The sequence below is a fragment of the Phalacrocorax aristotelis genome, chromosome 2 (genome assembly GCF_949628215.1).
Source record: "Phalacrocorax aristotelis chromosome 2, bGulAri2.1, whole genome shotgun sequence".
NCBI lineage: Eukaryota > Metazoa > Chordata > Aves > Suliformes > Phalacrocoracidae > Phalacrocorax > Phalacrocorax aristotelis.
This window is the reverse complement of record NC_134277.1, coordinates 144,926,501-144,938,632: the sequence shown is the minus strand read 5'-3', so window position 1 is coordinate 144,938,632 and position 12,132 is coordinate 144,926,501. Positions and strand designations below refer to the sequence as shown.

Below are 12,132 nucleotides of genomic sequence, written 5' to 3'. Positions count from 1 at the left end.
TAATTCAAGGAATTTAGCTTGTTTAAGTGACCTAGTTTGGACCGTGACTAGCAAACCTATTATCTTTTGTTAAACAGCATTTGAGAGTATAGTTGCATTTGCCTCTTCAAAACTTATGTCAAATTTCATAAAGCTTATTCTGTGTGATTGCATGTGCAAGGAATAGATCCTACACAAAAACTACAAACAAAGCTAGCAGGTCCATTTAAGGGCCTGTTGTTTGGGGTTTTTTTTTTTGTTAGGTTTTAATTTTGGTAAAGCTGAAATTGGGTTCAATGCTAACCAGGCTATTTCCATGGCAGTCGTAAAACAACAGTCTCAATCCTTTTTTCTGTTGGACTCATAGCTGTCTGCAGTGTAAGTTATGGATCAAGATTGTGTTGCTCTGTCAGAGTAATCAAAGTCTTCATCTTGTGTGTGGGGTTTTTCTAACCTACTTTGAACTTTAAAACTGGCAAAGATAAACATCTAAAGCAAATGAAAGAGTAAATGTAAGCAAACATGCAATGGTGTAATTAATGGCATAGTTCACTCCCCGGTCTTCATGGGGGGAAGGGAGAGCTGCAAGCCAGAACTGAAAAAAATAAGAAGCACCTCTTGTCGCCAGATGTAACCCCTTGTTCATGTTCCATGCATCTGATCTCAGAGATTATTTACAAAATAGCTGGGCTCCTTTTACCATGACTGGAAGTAAAGTTGTACAGTTGCATAAAATTGGAGTTGCCATATTTTCTGCTTTTGTTTCTAACACTTTATGTCCCTGTTCCTTGGAACCTTTTCTACTAGAATGGCAACTTAGCACTACTGAAAAAACTACTTGTGATTGTTCCAGCTGTTGCTTACAAAACAAACGAAGAGATTTCTCAACTGCTGAAATGGAGGCAGATACAGGGTTGGCATCATTCTCAATGTCTGTGTGTGCTGTCCCCTTGACTGAGATTGCTCAAGAGCTGTCCTCTGAATGAGTGGTATTGAAATAGAGAATAGAAGCTGGCTTTAATTGCTAGCTTCCCAGTAAAAATAATGTAAAGCTTGTCACAGCAGTTGGAAAGCAAATTGTTTCATACAACAGCAAAAGTTGGGCTGAGCTACCACAGCGTGAAAATTACGGTAGTAGGCCTGATAATTGATGTGAGCTTTTCCATTATAAGGAGGAAAGCTGCAGACAGCTGCAGGATTCCATATTCTTGAATGGATGATATATCTTGCCGTGAATGCTTAGCATGACGTGTATGAGTACATTGATTCCATGTTTGAACACAATTTCTTGAGGTAGAAAATAAGTTTTGATGTACATGTGACTGACAAAGACTGCAATGAATTTCATAAATGTAAAAAAAAGTCTGTTTTGCTAGTAATATGTCTGTTACAAAGGCTTTTGACATGTTGATCAGTTATATGCAGGAGCGGTTTCCTCAGTTCTTTTTACGTTGAGTCTTGTGTGGCTGAAGAAAAGCCTGTGTTCATTCTCAACGGGGGCTGAAGGCAGAGGAGGGTTCAGGGGTTGTTTAAGCTGTCAAGTCAGAGTCTGTTTTACTGGGATTGCTAAATAATTCTTTCTTTTTATAAAATCGTTTGTTTTTTAAAGCAAACAAACAACAACAAAACCCAAAGTCAACCCTTCCTCCTAAGGGTTTGTTCCCCAGTAGATTCGTTAAACGGTACTCTCAATTGGTAATTCTCCTTTCATACCAGTCAGGCCCTTTTCATTTAATGAATAAAGGTATGTATACATGTACATATCTGTAGGTACTCTAGAGGTGAGGATTTAGAAGTCTCTGATAAAATTCTAATAAAACCGTTCTTACAAATTGTTCCCTATAAGAATAGCACCGAAGTTGAGAATAACATGGTATTTTAATAATGTAGTATAGAATGTAGTGCAGGGGCTAGAAACTGATGAGTATGCTGTTGTCTCCAGTAAACTAACTTGTTCCTTGCTGAAGGCATTAAGCACCATTTAGTGCTGCTATTGTGTATTATGTTCAGAGCAAGAACAAGGCTACTGGTTTTGTGCAAGTTTCTCTATGGTCTTGTACTCCTGGAAAGGACAAAATGTGTTGGTTGTTTGGGTTTTTTCTTTTTTTTTTTCTATAAGCATCTTGTGAGACCTTAGTGTAGGTAGAGAGCAGACTGTAGGGAGAAAGCAAATTAGTTGTTCTTAGGTTTTACCACCTTATGCTGTAGAGCATGAAGGATTCAGTTAATGCTGCTATAACTCCATAAAAAGCGAGAGATTAAAAATCACACTGGGCTGGTTATAGTTTGGAAGCAGCTAGCGTGGCGAAATACTTGGTTCACAGAATAATTTCTTTGCCCTGGGTGTTGCTCTGGAGCAGACACTTAGTTTCCTTAGCTGGTACTTAGTCTTGATATATGGCTCCTTAGTATGATTTTTATGGAGCTGAAAATAAGATTTTGTGCATACTGCATGTTTAGCCTGATTGACTTCCCTCCTTGCCCTGCCCTCCAAGTTTGGAAGCTCTGTGTTCCAAAAGTTGCTGAAGGGGGACACAACTGACAGAATAGAGCCAAGGGGCAGAGATTTTGGTGAAATGATTGTTTCTAAAAAAAACGAAAAAATTCAGATGCCTGTTTTGAAGAAAAGGTAGCATTCACTCTATTATGTTGAATATGGAGAGAGACCTTCACCAAAGACCTTCTTTCAGAGAGATGCATAAAGCTTACTTGAGGAGAAGGTACAAATCCGCAGGAAACCAAGTATTCTTAGTTCCTGATTCTCATGTATGTGTTCTGTATGTCTGATTCTTGCCTGCTTGTAATAGTATTTTAGTGAACCTTGTGAATATGAGACTTTGGTTTTGGCTGTTCATGAACTTCCTCATGAAATGCAGTGTGGGGTTGGGGCACCTAGGACTAGATTTCCCTTTTGTCTTGCATGGAAGTAATAGCCAAGAAATATATTCATGTTAATGTGTGGGGGTTTTATTCCATGGTGCTTAGTAGTACCTCTTAGAAAATTATTGTTTAAGTAGTAGGTTTTCCTTCTAATAACTCCTTACTAATTATTAGTCACAAATGTTAATATCTTAGATATTTTACTCTCTTTTCTTTCCCAAACAGTTGTGGACATCGGACACCCAAGGAGATGAAGCTGAAGCAGGAGAAGGAGGGGAGAATTAACCAGCCTTCCAACTAACGTCTGCCTCATTCTGAAATTTACACAGTAGACCATTTGTCATCCATGCTGTCCCACAAATAGTTTTTGTTTACGATTTGACAGGTTTATGTTACTTCTATTTGGATTTCTATATTTCCCATGTGGTTTTGTTTAATATTAGGGGAATAGAGCCAGTTAACATTTGGGGAACTTACCTGTTTTCATCTGAGGTGGCCAATATAGGGTTGTGAAATTTTTATACAAGTTTTACATGTTTGGCATAGTACTTTTGGTACATTGTGGCTTCCCACAAGGCCAGTGTTAAAACAGCTTTCTATGTCAAGTGAAGACGACTGCTTGCATATTGGTCTGTCACGATGGAAAAAAGGGATAATCAGTTGCAGCCACAGGTGTAGTTAGCATGAGTATTCAGGCTGGAGCACACATGGCTGTGAATTAACTGATGTCCCATAGATATTGCATGTCAGGTCAACATGTGAAATCTGTGGAATATACCAGTCAAGTGTACATCTTTGATTGCAGCTGAAGTGTTCCTTAAGACAGTTTGATTACCCAGTCGACTTTCTCTAGAGAAGGACAGAGAAACGGTTCACATTCCATTACTTGTAAAGTTACCTGCTGTTGCTTTCATTATTTTTGCTACACATTTTATTTGTATTTAAATGGTTTAAGCAACCTAAGAACAAATGTACAAGTAAAGATGCAGTAAAAAATGAATTGCTTGGTATCCATAATGACACTGTATATCGAGCACAGCAGTAAAACAAAAACCCATGTATTTAACTTTTTTAGGTTTTTTTGCTTTTGTGATTTTTTTTTTTTGATACTTGCCTAACATGCATGTGCTGTAAAAATAGTTAACAGGGAAATAACTTGAGATGATGGCTAGCTTTGTTTAATGTCTTATGAAATTTTCATGAACAATCCAAGCATAACTGTTCAGAACATGTGTATTAAGTTGATGTAAGTGGAATAAAAGTTTTATGAATGGACTTTTCAACTACCTTTGGTGTAGATTTCATGTGATCTGTCTTGCCATACCTTTTAGAGTAATGACAGTATTACATACAAATTCAACATGAAAGTCTTTTTATTATGGAAAATCTTAATACCCATTAGGCATTTAGTTAATTTCAGGGAAGTCAAGATTGAATACTTCAGATCTCGTTTTAAGATTGCTCTAAATAATTAATTTACAACTTTCAGATACCTACAGATTTCTGACTGGCTGGTGCTCCAGAGATACATTAACAAATATATGGTCCCCAGACTTACAGCAACAGGCATACGAAGCTCTTTAAGAGCTGACCTTTGGAATAGGTCTAGTTATATGGAAACCCACAGCTTGCTGCTGTTAGGTCTTTGAAGGAGAACTGAGCTGGAGCCTCCATGGAGTCAGAGGGTTTGGTTGCTACGGCTCGATTTGTGGAAGGGCTCCCCAGAGTAACAGTGCTCTTCCTTTCCTTGTCCCCGGTCAGGTCTGTGCTGGTGGTATTCACAGAACAACTGTGGCATCTGTAGATATTTGGTTTGAAACCAAAATAATTATAGGGAAATTGAGACTAATTTTCAGTGTCACACCTCTGTCAAGAACTGAGACTCTTGGAAAATAATTGAAATGTATTAAAATATTTGTGTTGCATTTATGTAGTCAACACAAGTGAAGCTTGAGTGGCCTTTTTCTTGATTGAGCAGCACCTGTAAGCACAGTGTAAGTATTTTCTAGATACCTTTTATTTGGGTGAAAAGTTATCTTGGTGTCACCAGGTTAATGTGATACCTGGAAGAACAAGACGAACCAAGTAACTGAACATGAATTCCATTGCCTTACCCTTTTGCACATGAGTGGACTTAAGCAAGTTACAGGTCTGAGTTTTTAGAAGTTCAATATAGGCTCTTACTGGTATTAAAGAAAAAAGTTAAAATACATACAATCATTGCATTTGGAATGCAATGCTCCGTTTTGAGAAGCAGCTGAGACCTTTGAGAATTTAAGGGTTGAGATTGGTAGAAAATGTGGGTAGGAAAATCTTAAACCTTAAAAAAGTAGTTAGGGACACTAGTCACCATTCCTAGAATTGGAAGTTAATAATCTATTATAACAGGTAATAAAAATTAGAATCTGTTTAAGAACAGGAAGAAGGGAAGAATATGGAGGGCAAAGGTTAATGAGGCTTTCTAAGGGAGGACTTAGTATATCCCTCCATTACCATCAAAAAAAAAAGTAACTACTTCTTTAATACATGAAAGCACTTGTCAAAAGGAAAAAGCAGTAATCAAATACATTTACAAAATAAAGGGCTACATTCCAGTCTGGAAGCAATGCAAGTTGGCAGACCATGACTAAAAAATTCCTTTGGGGGTATCAGATCCACTTTTAGGAAGGCAAGACCATAGCTCACTCTGTGGCAACTGTGAGTTCTGTCTCTTAGAAAGGCTTCAGTGAAGATGTTGCCTGCTTCCCTTACTGAAAGGATTTGACTTTCAACTTGCATGGTAAGCTGTTTTGCTCTAAACGTTTAAATTTAATCTAGATGAAATACTGTGACCTTGAAAATGCCTCTTTTTAAGCTTTATCCAACTGTTTAAGAAAGTTCTGATTTAATGGGGGTCTGTAAAGTTACTCCATGTACCTGGAGAAATTAAGGTATTACTGAAAATTAAAAAGCACATATTCCACTGGTCCTCATTTGATTATAGCAGAAATGTTTTGTTTCTTTAAACACAAATATGATGGTAGCTTTACATAGAAGGTCATTGGATTCTTTTGGTGTGCTGTTTTTTGCTTTTGTATTTTAAGAGAGTCTCCTCTTATTTCAGTACCTAAGCTGATCTTTTAAATATCACAGAAGGTTCACCCGAGTGTTCATTTCCTTCATTCCTCCACTAGAGTGATCTATATTATTAGATGATGAAAAAAATTCCTGTACTGAATTATCAGCCTCCTCTTCTTACAAGCATATTTTCATGTAGTTTTAGTCTTTGTTCTGACATGGAAGGTCCTTCTAAAACATGGCAGCGTTGTTTCACACACGGTGCATATCCCATTCTGCAATGCAGCCTCCTGCTTTGCTGAGCAGAAAAGGCTCACGGGCCTTGAATTCTTTGAGCCTTCAGTGCAGTAGTAGCACTGCACGCACTTGCAATACAGGCTGTTATTTCTACGGGAACTGTGTAGTGCTTACAAACTACGGGCTAGACAGCACAGGTTGAAGGGGCAAAACTGAGAGAGGTTGGGGGTGTTCAGGTGGAACCGCCTGTTGCAATGAGGGCAGCCTAGCATCTACCCACCTGCAGCCTTGTGCTCCTCAAGGGGAAGAATTACGTAGAATGGCATACAGAAACTGTAAAGATGCAAGTTGAAGGTGCTGCAGAAGCAGCTGCTGCCAGCCCAGTTAGTGCCTACATTTTACTCACTGTGCCTTTTGCTTCAGGTCCTTTTGGAAGGCAGGTAGCTAAAGTAGCTACACCTTCTGTGGGTAAGCCGTCTGCAGCTGGCAGTGTGTGACTGGGTATGCTTCCTTATTTCCAGTAATTTACACCTCAGCAAGATCCTGGCAGGCTGATATTCCCAGATTGTGAACGGAGGAGGGAAGGAAGGACAGTCCTATGGATAAGAAATTGTACTGGAAGTCAAGATTTAGCCTTTATTCCCAACTTTCTCTTGGGATTTTTTTGCATGGTAAGTAGCTTTTTTTAATCCAGGGTGCAGTTAAAAGTTGTTGGAAGATAGGGAATCCTAGCCTCTCTGAAAATGGTTACTCAAAGTACCCTTTCAAAGAGTGGAAATTGCTTGCTACTGATGTGCTGGTAGGGTGTCTCAGACTCGTAAGGAAGTGAACTAATTTAAATAATCGCTGTAGCCTTTGAGCTGTATTCAGAGGCCTTGCATTAATCTTGTGGATATGACCAAAAGTAATTTTTTGCCTACCCCACCCTTAGAAAAGTTAATATTACCTGTCAGCTGTAGTAGTAGGAGCTGCTAGTTGTGGTAAGACTGAAGCATGCTTTTCCACTCTTGAGATTACGAATTATATAGTAAAGGCTGTTTGATTCTGTTCTAATGTAACAAAATCATTTGCTTTAAGGATTCTTCTCCTTTTTTTTCTATCTTTTTGTAGCCTAGTCTGAAATAACAACAAAAAAATTCATTTTAAACCTGCCAAGTGCTAATTGCCATAACAACTACCTGCTTTTTAAAAAATTCAGAAACGTTCATGACAAGACACAACTCCAGTATGAACCTAGAAAAATGAAGCTCAATTCTGTGTTTTTTACATTGCACCTCGTTAGCCCCAAGCTCTGCTTTTGACAGATGAGTGACAGGAAAGTGCTCCAAAGACTTTCTATGCCATCTAATTCAATTTCCAGCTGAAAGCAGAAAAGCTGAGGCTGCTCTGTTTTGGTGTCAGGGTGAGGGAGCCACCCTGAGCTGGTGTGTTTTTACTGGAGTCGGCACTTGGCATTATTATGGGTCATTTGAGCTGTGGGTGGTTATCTTCTACCCCCTCCTCAGCAAGGCTGGCATGGAGCTTCAGTAGGTGCAAAGCACAGCAGCCTTGAAATGCGTGCTTGAAGCAGAATGAACTGTTTTAGAGGTGTAGATTTGCTTTGGAGATGAGAGGAGATGTTGGTGGTGTTAGTCATTGTGTTAGCACTGGCTGGTGTGGGAGGACTCTTGGATCATAGGGTGAGGGTGTAGCTCTGCAGCCCTTACCTCCACCACTTAGATGAGGAATGCATCTGCTGGTTTTCCAGTGGGCTAACAGTTACTAGCAGTGAAATATGAACGGGGTAGAGCCAAGTCAGTCATGCTACATACCAAATTGCTTCTTTAGAACTAGAGAGAAAATGGCCATTTCAGATTCTGTTCTAGGCAAAATACAGCAACAATTATGGCTTGGAAGTAGGAGTTTCTAAGGGCTTCAGAGGTTCACTGTGCCAGCCATGCACTTTTGCATGGCCTCTCAGGAACCCACATCTTTGGAACATTCAAGGTTCCTGCAGTGAGCAGAGCAGTTTTAGACATGTTTGGAGAACTTTCTGGGGGAGCTGTTCTGCAGAAGATTATTTTTTTTTAAAAGAAACTTCTTCTAATGCAGCTGCTTAGATGGATGCTTAGCCCTGTTGGCAAAACTTCCAGACATGACATTACCAGATTGTAGTGGCTGAAAGTAGCCCTGAAGGAAGCTGAAACATACGGGGCCCCCACACTCAACTACTAGATGCAGATCTGGAATGCTGTAATTCATTGCAGACCCACTGCTTTATGTGACTCCTGACTGGGAGGAAGAAGAAAAAAAGAAAAGGTTTTAAGGACAGAACTTCAAATATGTTGTGCCCTGGATTACATGTCTGGGGCTTGTCTTTAAAAAGTCTTGGAAAATAGTTTAAGAAGTATTTTTAACTGTAGGCTACCTTTCTTCTGGTTTTGATTGTTTGGTTGTTTTTGTTTTCCTTAGGGTTGGCGGTTTTTATATTTTCTTTCTTACTAGAGATGTGCTTCCCTGAAGCAACTCAGTGAATTATTTCTGATGACCAGCCATTTCTTGCCTGACAAGAAACATTGGTCTTAGTGGGAGGAATTTCTCCCTTACGGCGTCAGCTTGCTCCATGTTCTTTCTTCATGCATTTAATCCTGGTCCATTGTATAAGCTGTGCTGTAATGCTTTAAAGCTGGAGCATTTAATGAGGAATCTATGTATTTGTGGTGAGTAAAGTGATATCTGCATATTGGAAGCATTCATTTACAAATGCCACTATTGCTGTTGATTAGAGTGCCATCCACATAAAATCTGAACATCATACACTTGAGCTGCCATCACAGCAGACCATCCCAGGCAGACTGGCAAGCACATGTGGACCCCAGGTGACTTGTAGGGTAGGCATAACAGCTTGTCAACACATGTGAATTTGCAAAGCCAAGTCCCAAGCTGCTGAATTTAAGATCCTTAAAGAGGAAATAATTATTTAAATATAAATCCTTATCATGGTAAAATATCCTTCAGCCTAGATGAATGTCAGATTTCATTCCATCAGGTTATTTCTTTACATCTAAACTTTCTCATTTTATACCTTTACATTTTAAAAGTAATAGTTACAAGTGTTGTTCTTCTGAGAACCTTGTTCTAAGATGACCAACCTTGTACCACAAAGCCCAGTGCTTGCCCATTGCATTGAGCATTTTTTAAGAGGCTCATTATAGTTTAACCTTCTGGGACAGGGCAGTTAAGCTGTTTTGCTGTTAATGCTAAGCCATTTATCATCAGCATATGTAATTCCAACCCCTACTGCCAAAAGGAACTGGAGAACCCTTCTAGGTCAGCGAGGTTGCCTCTGGATTGCCAGCAAATGGCATTTCATGAATAAGAATTTTTCTGACCAAAGGTAAGGATGTACCATTGCCTCTGTTGGTTGTTTAATGTGTCCTGGGACGACCAGAGGTGATGGGCTGTAGCCTTTGTAGAGAAAACACTAAACCTCAGCAAAACATCTGTATGCGTGTTTTGAGACCTGACAGCGTTTCTGTACTCAGTTTCACAATTCTGTTCAAAGTAGAGAAGGGTTAACTCCTTCACACTTATAGCTGAGATTTCACCCCAGCTAGATGATGTAAGGCATTTCAGTGTGAATCCAGACCATTCACCTCCTACATTATCATCCTGCCACATGTCCATGAGCAATGGCCATGAAGGGGTGACAGGCTCTTATACTAGAGCAAAAAAATTAATCAGTTACAGAAGCAAAGTGCTTACCTTTTAATAGCAGGAAAACAGAAGTGTAAGTCTATTACCTAAAGCAGCGAACATCAGCAATGAGCGATTTCCTCCAAGACGAGGCAGGTTGATGGTCACCCTGCAAGTCTAGCATAGCTTGAACGTTAGTCCTGACCTAACAAGGCATAAAGATGGCTTTTACCTCCCGCCACCCATCAGTGGTATTAAAGATGTCTAACTTTTGCATAGCAAATTTTGTGGACTATCCATCTTTTCCCAGTCTATTTTGTCAGGCTTGAAATTCACTGTGTGCTAACCCCCCAACAAAACAGAAGGTTGCACAGCTGGGGCTTTAGAAATAGCTTATTTTTAAACATTAGGGAAGATAAGTCTGTAGCATTATATATTCTGGAAGATAAATAATTATTTTGCAAAGAATGCAAACATACTTCGGTGAGGTGAGCAAAGACAATGCTAGTAACAAGAGTACAACAAAAGGAAGTAAAAAGACATGCTGAGAAAGATAGGGAAGTGAGGCAGCAAGAATCTAACCTCAAAGCACATAGGAGATTACATGACCCAACTTCTGAGCCAGCCCTCTGAGCACTTCGGTGAGGACGATTAGAGTAGCATATTCAGTGAGACCCTGCCATTTTGTAGGACTGAGAGGTTTTTCACAAACTGTTCGCATGTGGACTTGTTAAATGAGAATTTTTGGATGGAACATGACCTAGAAAAATGGTCTGGACTTTTGCAAAATGGCATCAGATTCATTAAATGTGACCTTCAGAGAGAAGCAGAGTTAGACTTGTATCTTTTTTCTTTTTTCTCTGCCTTTTTCTAAACTAAGAATTTCTGTGTTAAGCATATGTCAGGCCTATGGTACTTAGAAAACTGTGATGAGATTTTTGATTAAAATTTGGGTTTGGTTCTACTGCTATCCCCAGCAGAAATTGAGGTCATGATTAAAGTCATAGGGCAACTTGTAAAATGACATCATCAGAGTGAAGTTACCAAATGCTGCACAGATAAAGGTTTTAAAGAAAGTGCCTAATTGGTTTTGATTTTTCTTAACTAAAATACCTGCCAGTGCCTGATGAGCACTGGGGCATGTCATCACAGACTCAACAGTCTTTCCTTTTCCATTACTGCAGGAGCTTAAAATTATTATCCTGAGGGGTTCATCAGCAAAGGGAGTTTTCGCTTCAGTGACTGTTACAACGATATAATATGCACCAGAAATAATTCTTCCCTGCTCTTGAATCTGCCGTACATACAAGGCCCAAGGTTTTGAATACACTTGCAAAGTAAAATCAAAATCAGACTTGACATTCCCAATTGCAGTGTGTACAAGCCAAGGACAATCTCCAGCCATCATGCAGGAGCTACTTGCCTGCCACCCACCCAGCTGCATCCCGGCAGCTGCAAACAAGAGGCAATTCGCCGCCTTCCACGGCTCCTGCTGTCAGGAGCGACTGTCAGGATGGACGAACTGCCAGAGGATCCCTGGGGCCTCCCAGGGGTGTTAAGCAGATTGGGGGAGGGGTGAGGAATTAGGCAAGCAGAAAGTGAAAGGACCGATGGATTTTCAAGGAGGGGAAGAAAATAGCTCTGATGGTTGGGATGCAATGGAGAGTCTTTCTATGGTGGGATAAACATAGTAATAATGGGGGTGTAAAAATGTCCGAAGATGTCCCTTGTTAAATATTTCGGTAGTACCTCATGTTTCAAACCCATGGAAATGTAAAGGATGGACCCCAGATGCCTTCTAGTCAAAATGGGCTTAATTAGGGATACCACCTGAAAGTCAGCCAAGAAGGTTTTTTAAGAAGAAACTTCACTCAGACTGAAAAAATCTGGATATTCTGGCTCTGAATTTCAATATTTTTTTTCCTTTTCCCTCTCAAATCGGTGAAACAAGGTAGCCAATTACTGAATTGTCTGTTCACTTTCTTCTGATAATACTGGTATTATTTGGTATTATTATCTGGTAAATAGGGTATTTTGTTGCAAAATGAAAAGGAATCATCTTCTTCCCCAAAGAAGCTCAAGAGCTTAGTGTCTCTGTCCTATGCCTATGCTGCACCTGACTTTCAAGCTGTGCTGCTTTCCTGTCTCTATGAGCATTTTGACTGGGCAGTATGCATGTTTAGCAACTGTTGCTGAATATAACAGTGCTCTGAGGGCTCCATCCCCATCTGAGATTTGCTTCTCTGAAACGCCAAACTAACTAATTTCAGAGATAAAGCCATGACGATCTCCCACCCGCAGGCT

At 39.8% G+C, this 12,132-nt stretch overlaps 1 protein-coding gene across 4 annotated transcripts in view; it reads left to right on the top strand.

The window, feature by feature from the left end:
* Positions 1–4,134, top strand: part of YWHAZ (tyrosine 3-monooxygenase/tryptophan 5-monooxygenase activation protein zeta) — a 28,173-nt gene extending 24,039 nt beyond the window's left edge. For all 4 annotated transcript variants that reach the window (XM_075085518.1, XM_075085519.1, XM_075085516.1 and 1 more), the window contains exon 6: positions 3,085–4,134. In XM_075085518.1, the coding sequence (XP_074941619.1) occupies positions 3,085–3,144 (60 nt within the window). In that variant the 3' untranslated portion in view covers positions 3,145–4,134. The remainder of the gene's footprint in view (positions 1–3,084) is intronic.
* Positions 4,135–12,132: the final 7,998 nt, after the last annotated feature.